This window comes from Anopheles coluzzii, chromosome 2 (genome assembly GCF_943734685.1).
Source record: "Anopheles coluzzii chromosome 2, AcolN3, whole genome shotgun sequence".
Classification (NCBI taxonomy): domain Eukaryota; kingdom Metazoa; phylum Arthropoda; class Insecta; order Diptera; family Culicidae; genus Anopheles; species Anopheles coluzzii.
In genome coordinates, this window is record NC_064670.1 from 113,825,513 (window position 1) to 113,844,477 (window position 18,965).

The window sequence follows — 18,965 nt, forward strand, 5'->3', positions numbered from 1 at the left end:
GTGTTCTCCCCGCGCCTTCACCTTTCGTTCTTGCGTACTGGGCAGTTATGAGGTTTGCCTTTACCCATTTGTGTTAAAACGAAAGCACAAGAAATAATATAAAAAAAAACATGACCCCAGGAAGGGGAAAATGGGAAATCTAGCCTTTCGCTTGGGAAATTCTACTTTGCTGATAATAATTTGCAACACACATACACACCCATACGTAGGTAAGGATAATGTGAGGCTAGTACGTATGTGGCATCGAATAACCAGCCATGGCAAATCCTTCCTACACAATGCAGTGTTCCTGGTGGGACGGGTGCGATATACGGTGTGTCATGACCTTGCAAACGCTGTCGACAGCCATGCTGCCTTTAGGGCTTGCGCGCGGAACGGCAGTTGGCATTCTTTAACAAACTATTTTATTCAAATTGCGCATGAAAAGTGCAGCTACGAACAATGCTTCGCAGCGTTCGGGTTTCTTCCCGCTAGCGCAAGGTCAAGGCAAGTCAAGGTGGCCGGGTTTCAACGCGAGTCACCTTCGTCTCGGGAAAATGCACCGGCAGTCAGGTGGATGCTTGATTCACACGGTTTCAGGTGGCTTATCAGCGGGACCCTAGGCTAACCTTGATTTGCTTGAGACCAGGCGAAAGGTGTTGAATTCAAAGGGAAAGAAGTCTAGTTGGGGAATTTGCAGGAGGAAGGTATTAGATTTTCTCCTTCAAACAGGAGATTGCTAGAAAAAAATGTTAGTAATAATGTGGTTCGTTAGAGTTGCCTGTTCTCTTTGAGGGGATAGAGTACTTTGTATCAGAAGGTTTGCAACTCTGTTATAACTTCAGTGTCTCAGTGAGCACTCTCAACATTCAGCAAAGTCATCAAATCAAACCGATCTTGCGGCTCTCAGAGTCATCGATGCGCCATTTTCCAGTCTCTACGCTCTAATGGCAACTACTAGACTGATCAGTAAACGCTCGTTAAGCTGACGAACCACTATTTAACCTCATTCTACAGCAATTCACCAAGCGAGGAAACCCGAGCAAGTTTTCCACACCAACACAGTGGTACTATTCACGACGCAATAAAAGTGATTACTATTAATTCAATCCAAGCACCAGGCGGTCGAGCTGCTTGAAAGGAACGAGAACACTTCCAATCTGACACTGACGAAGAATCGGGCATCATCCCGGAAACGAAGACTCAGCTGTGTCGCTCATCTTCCCCGGAGCGCACCGGGGCCATTTTGTTTATTTTTAATTTATTCCCATTACTTTCCAGGGAGACACACTCCGACACTGCTGGATGCCGGCAGCGATGGGACACACTCGACACTTTACCGGGAGTCCTTACGCCCCGGCACTACCGGTAGAGGAGGAAAAGGTCCTGTTTGAAGTTTTCGCACGAGAAAGAGATTTACACCAACAGGGAAGATGCAGCAGACGTGTGAGACGCGCTTGCTGGTTTGAACGGTTCCGTTTCATCGCGGAACGTGCTCAAAGAAATAAACGACATCATCATCACTTCCTTTTTTATATTTTGGTTCCTCCGCACACGCCCGTCCACCATTAAGACAATGTCGTGCCGAAGAGGCAGTCATTCGGAATGTGGGGTAGCTTTTGGGTTTGCAGAGCGATATCAAAAGCTCACTAGCAGGGCGATATATCCACTAAAACTGTTGCCTTCCCCAAAACGGGAACGATTCTAGGGGTGATGGGTTCTTAGAAACTCGTACCGTGTTTCCATTTCCGCTTTGCTTTCATCTCCTTATTGAGGTCATAAATTTGTGTGTGTCCCAGATTCCGTTTGGGCTGTTCGCTTTGGTTCGCTTGAAATAGCGCCCGAGCAATCGAACGCGGAAGTGTGAAGATTGCTGTTAGGGTGTGTGCAGTAATCCATGGCATACCACCGTGGGCAGTGCGCGCGGTTGTCTGTTACTTGCTTAGATTGTTTTTCTGTTTCGTATTGCGATTGCGAATCGTCTTTTGTGTCTTTGTTTGAATGAGGAGAAGAGGCAGATCGGCATCTTTAGCTGAGGGCTTGCAAATGCATAAAAAGTGTCAGCCTGATTGATGGTGAATTTGAAAGCTTTTGTCGCACGCAAGGACAAAGTTGCATTTTACTGTCCGTCTTCCCTTGTTTTTCCTTTGCACATTTAATGGATTTGCTTTCAATGATATTAAAATTGCATCAAAGCGTCTGAATAAATTATGTGTATTTTTTGCCAACACAAAGCGCTTCTACAGAAGCACCATTATTTGTACTGCTTTGTCTTACTTCAAACTGACTAACTAATAAGTTCAGTTGAAGGAAATATAGTTGTTCAGGTTTGTTCATGGCGCTAAAAGATCGAGTGCAGTTAAGATTTGAACACATAACCTGTGATACGTAAGCATCATCATTTCACACGACGCCATGAGGACAGTTGCTGCAGGTCACGTAAAGTTTCAATATAATAGGTTCGTTTGCACCAAATCTATTATTTTCCTTCTTTTTCTGCCGCTTTCAAACGGTTCTCGATAACGAAACAAAGGGCAATAAATTACTCCGCTGTTTAAATTACGTGAAATGCCCCCGAAACGATATCTCGAACGATTTCCCCACATGGACGATACTCGGAAATGGAGTGTACGCGGCATCGTTTCCAATCGTTCGTTCACCCGTGGGGTCGAAAAACGGTTCTCATTTCTCGAATATAATCAGATACAATAATCAACACACAGACAGACAGACACACACCCATACATGCATGCGCTGAAGTAGTACGCGTGACTGGCGACAGTAGCACGGTTCAGTGGAAAAACTGTTTGCGGATTGCGATGAAATTTATCGCAAAGCAAAAGTCCTCGATACAGCAAACAAACCAGCGGGTGCTCCGTACGAACGAGCAGCATGCGTCTTTTGAAAGCAAACCACGGGAGTTGCTTCATCATCAGCGTCGTCATCAGCCCTGCTCATCATTATCGGCATGATTACCGACAGCGTATTGCGAGCTGACGAGGAATCCGATTATTCGCATCAAAGTCATCGAATTCATCACATTGAAATAAATGCAATCGGGCACGGTGGACCGGGGAAAGATGCTGGTAGACCTGATTTAAACATACCGCAAGGTTGGGTTAAAGAGAAGGTGGTACCATAAAATTCCCTCAATCGGCTTTGGGTTTTTGGGGTTTTAAAAAGGCCACCAGCAGTGGAGGACCAACGGAAAATCGATTCCGATATGGTCGTTTGCACTTCATTTCCGCTCGAAAGCAAACCAACCTTTCTCCCCGGGACATCAAGCATCAGTAGCCGATAGAAAGAGAGGGGGAAAGAGGGAGGGTGTGGAATGGTAAGGATCAGCGCCAAGGACAGCGCCTTTTCTTCTTTGCCAGTTTTCCAGGTGTGGAACCGTGGAACCAAGAAGGACCAGGAAGTGCCCAGCCCGGGTTCAGCGGATCAAACCGATGGGGCCCTGAATAATTTAGTGCCCTGCTGGACGGTTGCCGCAATGACGTTGGTACCCTTCGGTACGTGGAGTGCGAGTTTTGGGGGTGGTTGGTTTTATTTTCCTTGCCGTTTGCGGGCAGTGGCCGTAGCTCGCAGTGAAATAAGCGATTGGAACATTGATTTTTTTGTTGTTGCGCTCCTATATTTCCGTAGCGCGTTCGTTTTTGTGAGTGTTTGTGTGATAAAACCGAGGGATTCAAGTATCGAAGCTCACAAACATACACTGCTCACACTGCTGTTAGTTAGACGCGACAAACACCAGCTGGCTCCAACGAGCCGGTACGTTCGTCGGTGAGCAATTTAAATAATTTTGCTCGAATTTGAATTCGATTATGCCGATCGTTAGCATTCATTCCGAATGGTTTTGCTCACCGTATGTGTGTGTGTGTGTGTGCACGAGATGGTGCTGTTGCTCTTTGCACAAAGGAAAAGAACCTACATTGGTCAGCAGTGGACGGTTGCTCTGGCGCTTGGTGGGTAAATGCAATTGTGTATCGTGAAAAAAGGTCGAAATGTTGTGATTTTCTAACGAACGGTCTCCATCAATCTTCTCCTCAGGCGGTGGCTGATCCCAGAATCCGAGTTTTTTTCTTCTGAGAGGCCAATAAGGATAAATCTTCGTTTGGGCTCCGAGGGTAAGCAGATTATCCGTCGATAAGTATGGTATGTTCATTAAGGAAAATAATGAAGATTTTAAAGTTGAATCACTTGATGTTGTTAAGCATACGTTGGAGAGCTAGTACGGCTTGAAAACAAGCAAACGTTGAAACCATTTAAACCAAATGATTTTTGCCAATGGAAGAAGAGATTTCTTGCTTTATGCCTATTATGGGTTTAAGAAACTGTTATAAAAATGTCTTAATCAAGAAAGATGGGATCGATTTCATATTGACGTTATGAATACCCCTTCATTCTTCTATTATTTAATTATTTAATCATTCTTAACACACCAAAACTTCACATATCAGCTAATAACCTTCCACTGCTTCCAATCACAAACCACGCAGTAATCACAATAATTGGATCTGCTTTATCATCGTTGCCGTCTGGTGACTTTGTTAAGCGTGCAGAAGAGGTATACGAAGATGAAAGTCAAACGCTCCACGAGCCTGCCGTCAATATATCATGCACACTGTTTTGTCGCGCTGCGAAACGAACCACCCACAAACCACCAAAGACAAATCACCTCAATTATGAGCGATAAAGAGCGCTTTGCTCTGGTGGGTTGGCCGAAAACTTGCACGTCTCAAAAGGCTGCTCCCATTGTGCCGTGTAGGCGGCTACGTGCCAGCTATAATTCATGGGGATGTTGTCAAGTGGTCGAGGGAAGAGCAGCGACAAAGGAGCGACAGAGAATGCAGCAAAAAATCGACAACAAATGTATCCAGTTCAATAAAATTGACATTTCATGGGGATAAGGCAAGAGAATCATTTATTTTTCCGCCGATACTCGATAAGCGCTCGCAACCTCGAACGCTCGTGGGCAAATATGCACACACCAGCATCGGCTGTGTTGAGCAATGATAAAGCATTTAAGGATCGCTTAATCACGTGATAAATCGCTGCAGGCTAAAGTCTCGTGCGGAGGGGATTTTTTTAAAGCTTTAGCTTTATGTTTTGTTGTCATTTTTCCTCTCATACAGGCAAGTCGCAAGTTTATCCTTCGATGAGGGTACCGGCACAATCCGACCGGATTTTCTCACCTTCAAGCTCGCCAATGCTCGGGGCTCTGTTTTTGGGATGCTTCGACCTGCAGTCGAGTATGTCGAATGTGAGGAATCGATTTATGTTTCGTACGACCCATGGCATGGTAACCGCATACAAACCGCGGAGCGTGTCAAAATGAATCCACCGAAGCCGAACGGTAACCAACGCAGCCCGGTGCTGCAAAGTTTTCCCGCGCGACGGCATAGAACGAGATCCGACAGTGCACCGTAAGGGGTTACCGATTGCTTATGCTAAGTTATGATACCACGCGGGATAAAAGTTGGTTTTGTTTGTTGGCTTTTACCAACGGTTTCGCAGAAAATCGCTACGCGTAGTCCAGCGCCACAAAGGATGCGAAGGCTTCGAGCGAATAGCAGCCAGTTTCGATGGGAGCCATCGGGCACATGCACACACACAAAAAGGATCACTTTACACGTTTCCTTTTGCGACGGAACTTCTCTTCAGTTAAAGCCGTCCGCCGTACGGGCAAACTTACCCGCCGGACGTGAAGCAATCTCTTACCAGAGCCAGAATCCTTCGATGGAAGTTTTATTCATTTTTAGCCCAATCGAACTTTTGCCAAAGTGTGCGATGATGTGCGGAAAATCTGATGATTTTTTTTTTGTTCTCTTATCTTCATTCTCGGTGGTTTTCCCGTTCACTTCGTTATTCTTACATTCGCTCGAGAGGAAGAGTTTTTGCATGAGCAGTTTTGTGGTTTGCGGTCGGAAGTGGGCTTTGGAAGGCAACGAGCTGGGTGGCATTATTTCCAGTCAGAAAGCTGAGCAAGCAAACAGCTTGTTCGCCGATAAGGAGATTAGAGCAGCGAGAGCTTTTGGAGCATTGAAGATACAATTTCGCTTTTATTTGTGCATTCCTGTCATATTTCTCGTGATTGGTAATATAAAAAAAACAATATTACTCAAAATGGAGAAGTTCAACGGTATATAAGCATCAAAGTTAACACACTTCAAAATCATTCGTCAATCTTGTGTGCGAAGCTTTCAAATGTGCTTGGCGAGAAAATCTTTACAAGATATGTACAACAAAATAAAAATAAACACAAGTAGGGAATTCAAACGCAAGCCACTGCACACTGCACCGCAACTTTACATCCCAGCAAAAAACGTTTGTGTACAACTGTTAGTGTAGCGACTACTATTATATAGTAAGGGAAAGAGGACGAAAAATAAGTATTGCTTGATAGAAAGTATTACATACACTCGTGTGTTCTTTAAGTTTCCCAACACAACCAATGTACATCCAACGCCGCAGGGTCTATAAAGTAAAGCACATAGACACGGTTATTCGCATTCCCATTTCTCGGCTGCCTCGTAAAGAAGAAACGATTGGTTATGGTATTCACTTGGTATGATTCAAACAACAGCTACCTACAAGAAGCGAGTGGTGAAGTAGGGAGGTAACATAACACGCGTAATAAATGGGGTGGTGGACAAAACTGGATGCGATGTATAAGAAAAACCCATAACCAGGCGCCTCCATTGTTAGTGGGAATTTGCCAATTCTCTTGAATAATGGTGAAACAACTAAATCCAATTGTACAAATTTTCAAATATTTCTTATCAATGGGGCTGCCTCATAAGGGTCATTGCAGGGTATAACTTTAGTTCAGTTTAATTAAGTGATAGTTATTTCTAATTTAAAAGTCGTTTATATTATAAGACGAATACTGAAAACAGGTGTAACAGTGAGAGGAATTGTTGAAACTGCGGTGGAAAAGCAAACAAATTTTAAAAATAGCCTTCAACAAAAACTTGTGTTGATAGATTGGAGAACGAAACATGACGTTAGTTAGATTCTCAAATTTAAAAACTTAAACTAGATAAAACGGGAACGGAACATATGCTCAGGAGTGCAAAACGGTTTAATAAAACAAAAGCGTACGTTTTGCATTCAGTACGCGTACGAGTGGAAAAGAAAGAACAACATATTTACTCTCATTAATAAGGCGAGTAAACGAAACAAAAAAAACAGAACCGAAACACTCAAAAAGATGTAATCATATTTTTTTTTTTTGGTAGATTTAAGGGTGTTTACGGTGGACAGGCCAGTTGGCGATTAGATTCGGAAAAAATAATTGCCAGTGGAACAAAACTAACAGTAGCGCCTCGTGGCCAAAGGTGGTATAAAGCCAATCATAAAATAAACGGTGGCAAACGCAGGCAAGCTAGTACGGTGACAAGAAGTAGTAGTAGTAGTAATATTGAAATAGTAGCAGAAAGGAATCGCTTTACTTGAAAGTGCAACATGGTGAAACGTTCCAGTCCAGGTTCGGAATCCTGCGGTAATGGTTTTTAGTTTTGGTTTTTTTTGGGGTTGTTGCGTTTCGTGTTCGCGTTGCAGCGATGGTTCAGGGATGGTTGGAAGAGAGAAGAAAGAAAAGGAAGAGAAAACATGGGTAAAAACGGATGGGAGGGTTGGTTGAAAGCGTTGCATTCATAAAGAAAGGGGTTTTTATAAAATTATTTTGGGGGAGTTGTTTTGGTAGTTAGGAAGAAAAATATCGTTTAATTTAGAGAGCATAGGAATCTTTACACATATTCGTTACATATTACGTTACTGTAAGTATTTTTCACTTAAAATCATTTTTATATTATCTCTTTATTGGTAAAATTCAAATCCATATGCATTTGTAACCCTTTTTTTTGTTTATCCTTGCACTCGATGGACCCCCTAAAATAAGGATTCAAAATCATCGCTCAACTTATTTAAACAACAAATTTGAGGCTCCCAAAAACCTATTTTTGTGAAATAGTTTTGTGATGCACACGAATAACTTGGACCAACGGTATACATTATCCACTAAACATCACAAACGATTCCAGTGAGTGATTTTTAAATACTTAAAAGAGCTTCGTTCAGTAGTCAAAGTAATAGTGATTGCAGAAGGTAATTTTTTTCATATATATGTCTCTTTCAAGTTGGTTTTTTTGCAGATAAGGCAATAGAGATACGATTTCAAATATGTAAATGTATCAAATTTGCCAGAGAGATATAGAACCACTGCCAATCTAGTTAGAAATCCAACGAGAATTGAAAGAGGAGGATCGCTGTGTGCTAGATGAAATCGTTGCGCGATTATGGAACAGTTGGCAAAAACAAACTCAAAAAATAGTTCGGAAAGACAGAAATGAGTGAAAGACAAAGTATTAAAAACTAGATAACCCTAACGAATTGTTAAGAGGGTGTGCTGCATTCACAGGAAGGAAATGCGGAAAGCCCAAATGTAGCACACCGTGAAAAACAAAACTCAATACCGACAAAAAAAACTCTAAAGTTGCTCAGTCGCACACAGCGTAAGAGAGACTAGATGACCAGAGGAGCAGGGATTTGTTTTTAGTAAATCACTAGTGCAAAAACAAACCAAAACCAACAGTCGCAAAAGAGGTAAATGGCGGAGAGTATTTTACACACACACACAGAAAAGAAGAGAGAGAGAGAGAGAGAGAGAGAGAGAGAGAGAGGGAGAGTGGCATTTGCTTTGCGTGGTGTCTTTTCCATAGACAGAATGTGTGTGTGTGTGTGTGTAAGAGAGTGACTCATAGTAGAGATTAAGTAACAGGCAGAAAGAGAGACAGAGAGAAGGAGAGAGCGGAGTGGGAGAGACGAAGAGATGAAAGGCTCATTCATTCCGATGCAGAAGAGTAGTAGGCAGAAATTGGAATAGTATCAGACCGTAGTGTGTTGCAATTGTGTGTATAGTAGGCGCGAAAAGTCCTTAGTGGTAGTGTTTGTTTTGCATCAGGTAGTATAAAGAGAAGGATGACTAAAGGGAGAGTGAAACTGCTAACAGTAGAACTGGGGTAGGAAATCGATAGACAGATACTATACGGAAAGGATTTAATCAAAATAGACATTCGATAGAGAGGCAGAGAGAGAGACAGAGAGAGAGACAGAGATACAGGTAGAGAAAGAGAGAGAACGAGGGAATGGTAGAGGAAGAGATAAACGATTTTGTTGGAAAACGATCTCTCTACAGAGATAACGGGGAAGATCGGGTCAGCGAACCCAGAAAAGGGTGGAAAATTGTTGGAAAAATGGTACAACACAAAAGAAGGCTGGTCCGCTGTCAACACAACCGAGCTTCCGCTGGTACGGTGGACCGTACGGCTGGCTCTCGGTTTGTTTTTTTTTTCTCTCGTCGAATAGCAGGTGAGGTGAGTCGAACGGAACGACAAAGAAAGAAACCAAACGAAACGAACAGAAGACACGCAAATAGAAAGTAGAGCTGGACGGTCCTACCTGATGGGAATGTTGTCCGTTGCAGGTACCATTGGCACAGACACCAGTGCCAGGAACTTTCAGCTGTTCCTGCTTGTAGTCCGGTTGATATGGAAGCAACATTCGTATCTTACCCCATCGATTAAAAAATAAAGCTATAGCACCAGCCCAGACTATTAACACTAACACTACAATACCGATTTCTACACCACGGATCTGCGGAATGGAAAACGAACCAAGCAGCGTAAGTGAGATGAAAAACACTTGCACAAAAGGGCTTGTGTGTGTGGGCAGCTGCGCTGTCTTACCGTTGGAAGTTCGCGGGACGTTGAGTTAACTGATATATTGCCGAACTCTTCGGTGAAGATGCCGATGCCACTCAGCGAGGGCGCCGTGTCGGCATGAGGTGAGTTCGGCGGGCCACTGCTACCCACCAGCGAACCGGAGTCCTGCTGGTACGAGGTCCTTGGAGGCTCTGGCGGGCGAAAAAAAAACGGGAACGGCAGAGGTTAGCTAATTAAGATAAAGCGACAGAACGGGCACCACTCTTCCCCACGTCTACCTACCCAGCGTTCTGAATACGATCGGGCGGCTGCGATACTTCTTCCCGTTCCAGACGGCGGCCACCGTCAGCTGGTACTGCGTGTCCGGCGTCAGTCCTCCGAGCGTCACCGCGTCCCGGTTACCGGCCACCACTACGACAACCCTGTAACTTGAAATGCATCAATTATCTTGTTTTGTCAACCATGGCTGCGGGATGTACGATGGGCTGACAGGCAGGCAGGCAGGCGACCGACGACCGTGCCCCCTCCTGGTTCGGCCGGAGCGAGCCCGGAAGTCGCGCTGGATGCAGCAAACAAGCACAAGCTCCATACCGCAATACGCAAAGATGCACGAGCATACGCAACATAACGGATGGAGAGGGAATCAAAAAACAAAACAAAAAACAACAACTGAACACGATACGTTTTACAACAACCGGATACGTAAGATCAACAACTGCAACATAACTGCACAAAACACAACCTTTGAATGGGGAAAAAAACAAAACAAAAACGATACTAGCGCGTCACACGTGGGACGCGGTTTACACGAAGGCATGCACTGCATGCGTCCCTTGTCGGTTGTCGAATGACAAGGAGCGCTTGATGGGTTGGGAGCGTTTTGGAGCATTTCTCTGTCAGCTTGGCTGAGCTGATGATGAATGGAATGCTTCGAGCACGTTCTATAACTAACAAAATGAAAATTGGTTAATAAATGCAAATAAATGGAGGGCTTTGGATGCTTTGATGGTGGGAATGGTTGATTGCCGGTCACTGAGTAAATTAAGAAAAGTAATCCAACATTCGAAAAACTTGTTAAATTATTGATAATTTTGATAGTGGAATGTTCATTTACAATTCATTCACAAAATGTATTAATAGGAAGGAGATAACTATAATTATGGATATAAGCAATTATATTTGCGGTTGACTTAAAATAATGTGTTTAAAGATGGTGTAAGTACACTACTAATAGAAAAAGGATCTTCATATCCACTTCAAATAATTTAAATGTTATTCCATCGAATTTTGTTTATATTAAGCTCTATACTTTGCAAACACAAGCTACAATTACTGCAACCCTTGTTCGCGGTATAGTTCACTTCATTTGATTGAAAGTTCACTGTCATAGTTTGCATTTTACCCATCGGTCACACGCGTCACAAACCGCGCAGCTGGTATGGATTTTCCACCTCACCATTGTGAGTGCCATCATGAGAAGCTTCCCACGGCAAGCTGAAACTGGCAATGCAAAGCACTTCACTGCAGCAACACTGATTGACAGCAAATGGGGGGGGTAGCTACTCCAGTCACAAAAAAACTCCAGCCACAAAAACAGCAACAAATGCCACAATGGCCCACCAACCGATTCGCTATCGATCGGGTTTGGGAAGCTGATTTCTCTGACAGTAATGCCCCGTCGAAGCGTATTAGCGTGTCCAATTTTGCAAAGCCGCTGTGATTGTACCCCACCACCGCAATCGAAATGGGTGAGGTGAGGTGAAAATGATTTCAATTGCAATTGCGGATTGTAGTCAAAAGCAAACCCCTCATTATGCACTGAAGAGGCACACAAAGAGTGCATTTCCATATGCAGCTGCAAACACACGTTGCGTATTGTTTTCATCGAAATGCAAATGGATGGATTTGCGTTTGAGATGGTTGGATTGGTGGGACGAAGCAACTATGAATTCGATTGTATATTGTTCTGATTGTTCGATAATCCCAGCACAAAAACTGTTTATGATGGCCAACCGGTTAGTTGGTTTGCATTGAGTGAAATGTGGTCAAATATTTCATTGTTGGATTTTCCGGCAACGTACACCGCGTAGAAATGTAACGCGTGTCGCATGGATGGATTTGTCAATTGAAATAGCAGTTTATTGACAGAAACAAACCCCTCTTACACCAATGGATTTGACTTGTTCAATTATTGCATTATCGTGATTAAAATTTGAAAATTAACGTTATTGTTGTTGCCAAGATTATCTTTACCCTGCCATGACATGCGGATAATTAAACTTCATTACAACAGAGTGCAGAGTGTGGATGCGCGACGCACGGTAGTTTGTGATGCTTATCACAGCGAGCAGATGTCATACGGTAAGCTAAACCATTAACTCCCACCAGCAAGACACGAGAAACGAGCTGTGCAAACTTCCACACCCAAGGACAAGGACGACGACTCTCCCGCACGAACCGTTCACTGGCTTAGATTACATCTAAAGCATCGGATTCCGGCCGAGTGCGATGAATATTAATTTACGTTCGCACTCTACTGCTGCTGCCAGCACACGGCTGGCGGTATAATTGAAAAGATAGCTTCAGGTGGCATGGTACAGTGGATTTATGTGAAAATTATGCAAATTTCGATGGTTCAGTTTTCTGCAAACGTCTGTTTCCTTTCGGCGGGAACGAGTTGTCAAACAAGGCGGAATCGTAATAGAGGGCCGATAAATCTTTGCGTTAGTAATTTTGCCTATTTACGACAGATAATCTAAGCTTAATGTGTGATTCGTTGGAGGAGCTTGTTGTGAGGTTGAGGTGAAAAAAGAGGGGTAGAGATACAGCTACCTTTCACTTGGAGCTTTGGAGGGCCAGAAAAGGTGAGAGAGTCGTCGTAGGAGTAGTTTGTCGGCAAAGGAACACCTTTCCTAGCAATCGTTGGCTCTCACGTCACCATTTGAAGCTTGTGAAAGGGGTAGGATAGCGATCCTAAGGTAGGCTTAAAGGAAGGCATGGTGAGGTGATTAATGGTATATTAAATCAAACGTTGAGTTCAGTGAAACATCGTTGTTATGAAGTATTATTAATGCATGTCACGTATTTGACATTTATCACAAGAATTTTCGATAATTAATGGTTAGAACTGAACGTGTTTACACTTTAGGTAACTTTTGAAAGGAATACTTTGTTAAACGGAATTTTCAAATATATGGGAAAAAAAAACATAAAATCAAAAAAGAGTTTCACGATAAACCATTTTTGGCTTGTTCATCATCCACATACACATACAACCGTACACCATTCGGTTACCATTAATTACACCGCGGAAATTGAAGGCGCATAAAAAACACACACACCACACACAGACATTAAACAAACCATTAATTGAAGGGAAACAAAACCCCAAACCAAATGCAACTGTTTCATATGCATTATGGCCTGCAGCAGACAATGGAAAAGCGTGGCAGGTTGACTGTGTAACGCATCCGACAGTGCACAACGGTAGGTCAAGAATTAATAAAACTCGCCGTGTATGAAGCTCAGCACAGAACGGAAAACAACAGAAACATTGCTGCAGAAAATGTTGTAACCACTAGCACCGAACCCAGGGAGGGAGAGTTTCATTTTCCGACCTGTACCGCCGTCACAGGGCAGGCAAAGGGGCTCTGGCACACCTAGCTGGCAGGGGGAACAGGATGGGCTGGCAGCAGCAAAACGAGCTCGAATCACTTGGCCATGGGGCTTGGCATTTGAATAATTAAACCGGCTCTTCGTGCGCTCGTTTTCAAAAGCACTGTTTCGTGACTTTTCCGTTGTGCGCTTATCCTCGTCATGTCCCTACGGTTTCCTTCGCTCTCTCTCTCATCTTCCTGTGGAATGGACAGCAACGTTTTCCTGCTCACGGGTTGGTAAGGATGGTTGCTTTTTTTCTGGAACACGTTTCATTTTCATCAGTCGCCGTGTTTTATCGGACGACTCCGCCGAGAGTAATGGCTGTATTTCTGTGTGTCTCATTTTAACTGGACGTGTTTCGGCACTACCTTAATCATGATATCTTTGCGATGGAAATGTTTCCCTTAAAAAAAACTAAAAAACACTTTTCGATAACGCAACCAAGCCCCCGACGGAAACCTTAAATATTCACCGCTCCAAAAAGCAGGTGACCTCCGTGCTGCTATCTAAGCAAAAGTGCACGCAAACTTAATAAACTGCTCCAAAAATTGCTCCCCGACACGGCATGGTTTCCGTTACATAACGTAGGATAAACACACGGTCGAACCCCCCCCCCCCTCAGGCTCTGGTCAGGTTAACTAGCTGTTTTGTTCTAATGAAGCAGCGGCTCGGAAGCGTGCAAGCACCAGCTCAGCGGAACTTAAAATTCAACCATCACGCTTCCGGATGACAAGGGCAATATAACTCTTTACGACAAAACACACACACACGACACGAACAACTAGCACCAATTATTTTACCCGTTTTCTGTGCTTTTTTGGCCCCTGCTTTTGGGAGACAATCGAGGCCAAACTTAGTCCACCACGTGCGCACGACTTTCACTCCATTGCAGAACGGTCACAAATTGGGCGCAAATTTCCAAGCGCACTGGTAGTTGCAATTAATTTGATTTAAACCAACGCATCCACCAAGCTTAATGCACACACATACACACTCTTTTTCGATCTCTTTTTTAGACTCCCACAATTACTGCCGTTGTTCGGCGACAGCAGCACCAGCAGCCAGTGTGCGCGCCCGGAACGGTTAGCGACAGGACGAGAACTGATTTCCGTCCCCGAGCAAGTGTAGGCCAGGCCGGTGTGTTCGTCTGTCGCGCGCGCTTACATAAATTCTATCACTCGACCACATTCGCGTCATCGGTGTGTGTGTGTGTGTGTGTGCGGAGGACTCCTTACGCTTTGGTACGCCATAACCCCTTGTCCATTGGTGGCAGGCTTTGCGGGCATGAAAGCAAAGTGGTCTGAAGTGTGGCTTCCAAAGGTGGAAGGAGGTGAACGAGAGCGCGGTGGGTGTTGGAATTGCATTCGTGGGAGCGGGAATGAAGGCTGGTCTACAGTTTGCGGTTACGCAAAGGAGGCGTGTGTGTGTGTGTGCAGAGCGGGGTGTGGATGGAAGGAACAAAAATAGCTCATCGACCGGGGCGAGTGGGTGCTCTTGACCAGTTCGAAACCGTGTCGTATCGTGTTCGCGTTCTGTGCATTGCAGTCTGCTTTTTCCCCGGTTTCCCGCCAGAACAATGGCATGGACGACATTACTGGCCGACTGGACAGGAAAGCAATGTGAACCTGTCGCTCCATACACTTTTTTTACTTCTCTCTCTCTCTCTCTCTCTCTCTCTCTCTCTCTCTTTCTCTCTCTCTCAGTCTTTCTCTCTTATTCTTTAACCAAAAAGCTGGTCTCGAGCCGGATCGACCACCCCGATAGAATGTACGTGTAAGTGCGTTAACTTTTGGAACGCTTTTTTTTAGTTAGCGTTATGAGTGTGTTAGTGTGTTAGAAGGCAGAAGAGGAGAGGGAAGAAAAATTACATGAGCAGTAGCACGGTACGGGCACGGCAAACATTCCACCTCCATTGTACGCGGGCGGATTATAAGTTACGTTCAATTTATCATGGTACAGCAACCGATGGCAACAGTGTGGGGTGGAAGATTACGATCGCCAATTTTTGATTTTACTACCGCCCGCTGAACGGTACCGATCGATTGATGTGCATTCGCATTAAAGCTGGATGGGTCGATAGCGTAATCGACCGTGCTGTTGATTTGTGTGACAAAAAAAGGGAAATAAGCTGATCGAGCCTCGATGGGTATTAAAGAAATGGATGATAATAATAATGCAGTTTTTGTTTGAATTATGTAAAGTATTTTTCATTTTTTGCAACGTTTTGGGGTTGTGTAGTATTTTTAGAGGAATTGTTCTGAATTAAAGCTAATAATCCTGTTTATTGTCCATAATAGGCTCAAGCTTGAATGGACCGTGCCTCCATACAATGAACTGACTATCCAGCTACGGGTAATCAATAAGACATTGAAAGCCAAACTCACAAGCGATAGCCAAAGAAGATGGAGAAGAATCCTGTTTTTTACGAGCCACTAGGCGTCTCCATGTGTTATTTTGGATCAACTGGGCGGCTCCATGGAATCAGCAAAGGAATCATGAGAATTAATTGACACAATTTTAGAATAAATTTTTACACTAATTAAGAAAATACCATTAGCAAATGGTTATTATATGTATTGAATAAGTATTATTTATTTTAAAACAATTTTTATAAAAATAAATTATTAATACACAGATTAATCAAAAAGTCAGAATATAAAGCTTGATAATCCAGAATCACAAGGATAACTATTACACCATAATAATATAACCTTAATAACCTTTAATTATGATCGTACTGAATTTTATTGTTCAGAATAGTACGATGGTTTGATTGTCTCTCGTTAGAGTTCAATCATGCTTTGAAAGAATGAACAAAGAAAAAGATTTTTTTATCACGCTGATTGACATTTACCTAACGTACCACGACCATGACATTTAGAACGAAATGATAGCAATATCTGGGTGTACTATTTTTTCCCCCCAATGGTAAAGATTTATTTAGCTGCCATCAGTATCGGTAAGTCCATAACAATCGATCCTATCGTAAATTTACCTAACCCACGTGTGGCACATTATCGTCAACGGCAAATGATGCAATTTGTCATGCTCGTGCTGCGTACTTTTGGGCGCGTCGCGTAAAGTGATACTGCTGTCGGAAAATATCGCGTATCTGTTACCGTCTCTCTTTTTCTATCCCTGCATTACAACCGATTTCGAACAAAAATAAAGCGCTATGAGCACTCCGTACCGTGGAAGAAATCTGATCGCTAAACAATCAATAACAAACGGTTTCCGGAATTGATTGTAACCGCCAGCACCACACGCTCGAATATGCTAACGCGTAGTGAAAATTGCCTTGCTGCGTGTATAATGGTGCAGACGTGTAAGATGATCCGTTGCGTTTATAATTACACCCTCCACTGTGCGTGTGTGTGTGTGTAAGGAGACGCGAATGCGGAAAGAGGAGCGAATTTGGGCTATCAAAACGTTTCGCTTAATGTGACACGAGCCGACGTGACAGTTTGTGGTGAAAAAAGAAAGAGAAAAACACACATTTACTCCCACTCATACACACACACACACAGATGGATCATAGTCCAATTTCCGGAGACAGATTTGACGATGCATTCACCCACCGAAAGCTAACACACGAGCGGGAAATGTCCGTTACTGCGCAGTAAGAAAAACCTGTTAGGCTGAGAATGGTGATTGTTGTCTTCTTTTTTTTCTATTCGTTTTTTTTTCGTTTGCTCGAATAGCAACATAGTAGCTTAACATACGCAACAAATTCGGCGCGTGTTGACCACGTGGTGGAGTCGGTGCTGGTGGTGGTACTCGGCATGCAGATAAGCTTCTTTGTCTTTGTCCTGTCAGTCTGCTGTCATTATTGCGTTTGCATGTCACTTCCGGTGCGGTGGGCTCGTCAGCACTGGAGTGGAAACCGATGGGTGGTTCTGGGTGGGAGGTGCCAGCGTCCACTGGGAAATACACTGGCAAATGGGTGTTATGGTAGCTGTATTTTAGTTGTTTTTTTTCTTTCCCATTTCAAGACATATTCTTTATCGCTCCATCTCTCTCGTTCGTTCATGTCATTAATGGGCCCCATACAAAGAGGAAGACGAAAGACAACAAAAACGAACAGAGCGAACGTTGCGGTATGTGTGGTAGGAAGCAAGCACTACGATGGCAACAGTTTTTATGTAAGCATATTAAGTTTCCTCTTCAATCGATGCTGTTCGGCCACTGGTGAGGGGTTTGCTTCTTCCGTGTCTTTTACCGTCGCTGCAGCAGCAGTCTAGCCAGAAGGTTCGTTTTTGTCTTGCGTCTCTTGCTGAGTCGCACAACCCATATGGATGCGTAGTGGAAAATGTGGGCCAAGGGAGTATGCCCATGCCGCATAAAACGTGCTGTGCGCACCCGGAAGACCCGAAAGGTTGAGAGCAACGGGCAAGACAGTTTATTGCCGAAAAGAAAGTAAGGGCACTAGCGGCACCCATCTGCTCAATGAGGTCGGCTGGGTGAAGCAAGAAAGGATTTCTGATCTTGTTAGCGGTGTTGTTGGTGGAAAGTTAACTGTCTGCGCTGTCATCGTCGCCCGCTTAGATAGAGTGAATTGTTGCTCTTTATTGCAATAAGTCTACGTTCTTTTATCACTTGCCTTCTTGTTTTTTGTGACGCGTCCGTGCTTTAGCTTGTAGCAGTCCCATAAAGTTGCCCCAGCGATGTGTGATGCGGGAGGTGGGATTAATGAGCGTAATTCAAGTATTGTCTTTTTAACGATTTACATGATTGTAAATTTTTAAACAAATAAACGTCAATTGGTGGTATAAATGATTGTTTTCTCTCTGAGCAAAATGTGAAATAAGAGTTGATCTATTGTCACTGAGAAAGGCTTTGACAATCACAATCATTAGCTTGTCATTTGACGATATCTTTAATGTCGTGTAAGATATTTAAAACTCTGCAATTGTTTGCCCCAAGGAGACACCAAATATTGCATGAGGCACAATTTTCACACCCAAAACTCACCCAAAAATTACTCGTTCTGTCCTTAACAAAGTTACACGCTTCAATTGGTTTCGCACTTTGAAGATGCGTTTACGTTCATTCTCCATTTTGTCTTACACGGTGCGGCCGAATTTAATCCAATCAAAACTTTCCCTTGAACAAAGCTACCGTAGGGCAGCAAAAGTTAGAACCGGTTTGAGCCGAACGGTATCGAATGCCCGTTCCCGTGCTCGGTTCTGTTTATGCCGGCACTTTTCTTCCCAAGCTCAGCCGCTTCTCGAGAATGTCACCGGGAAACGGAAGGGTTTTGCAGCACTGTCGGTGTCAATTTTTCGAGCTTATTGGATTTCCCCGAAAACTGTTCCACTCGATCGGTTTAGGGAAGTTGTGGAAGTAAATGGTAAGCACAATGTTTTTGTTGGTGTGTGTGTGTTTTTTTCAGGAGTAACTTTCTTCGAGGTCACCGTATCGATTGGACCCACCGGGACTTTATCGTAACAGTTTACCCAAAAGAAAGTAACATTTAAATGCCTGCGCTGAAGTTGACACGACGGAAGGCAAAATGTAAAAAAAAACACACTCAAACTGAGCAAAGTGTTTGTTAAGGCATCATTATGCAGTGACATGTTGACTGAACAACCGACCGATTGGAAT

The 18,965-nt window shown here is 43.7% G+C and overlaps 1 protein-coding gene across 5 annotated transcripts in view; it reads right to left on the reverse strand.

Annotated features, from left to right (window-relative positions):
- LOC120961629 (uncharacterized) overlaps positions 1-18,965 on the reverse strand; it is a 114,078-nt gene that overhangs the window by 34,380 nt on the left and 60,733 nt on the right. For 4 of the 5 annotated variants that reach the window (XM_040385512.2, XM_040385507.2, XM_040385506.2 and 1 more), the window contains exons 4-6: positions 9,987-10,132; positions 9,729-9,895; positions 9,442-9,636 (exon numbers count right to left, since the gene is read on the reverse strand). In XM_040385512.2, the coding sequence (XP_040241446.2) occupies positions 9,442-9,636; positions 9,729-9,895; positions 9,987-10,132 (508 nt within the window). The remainder of the gene's footprint in view (positions 1-9,441; positions 9,637-9,728; positions 9,896-9,986; positions 10,133-18,965) is intronic. The other variant, XM_040385510.2, reaches the window with a different exon arrangement.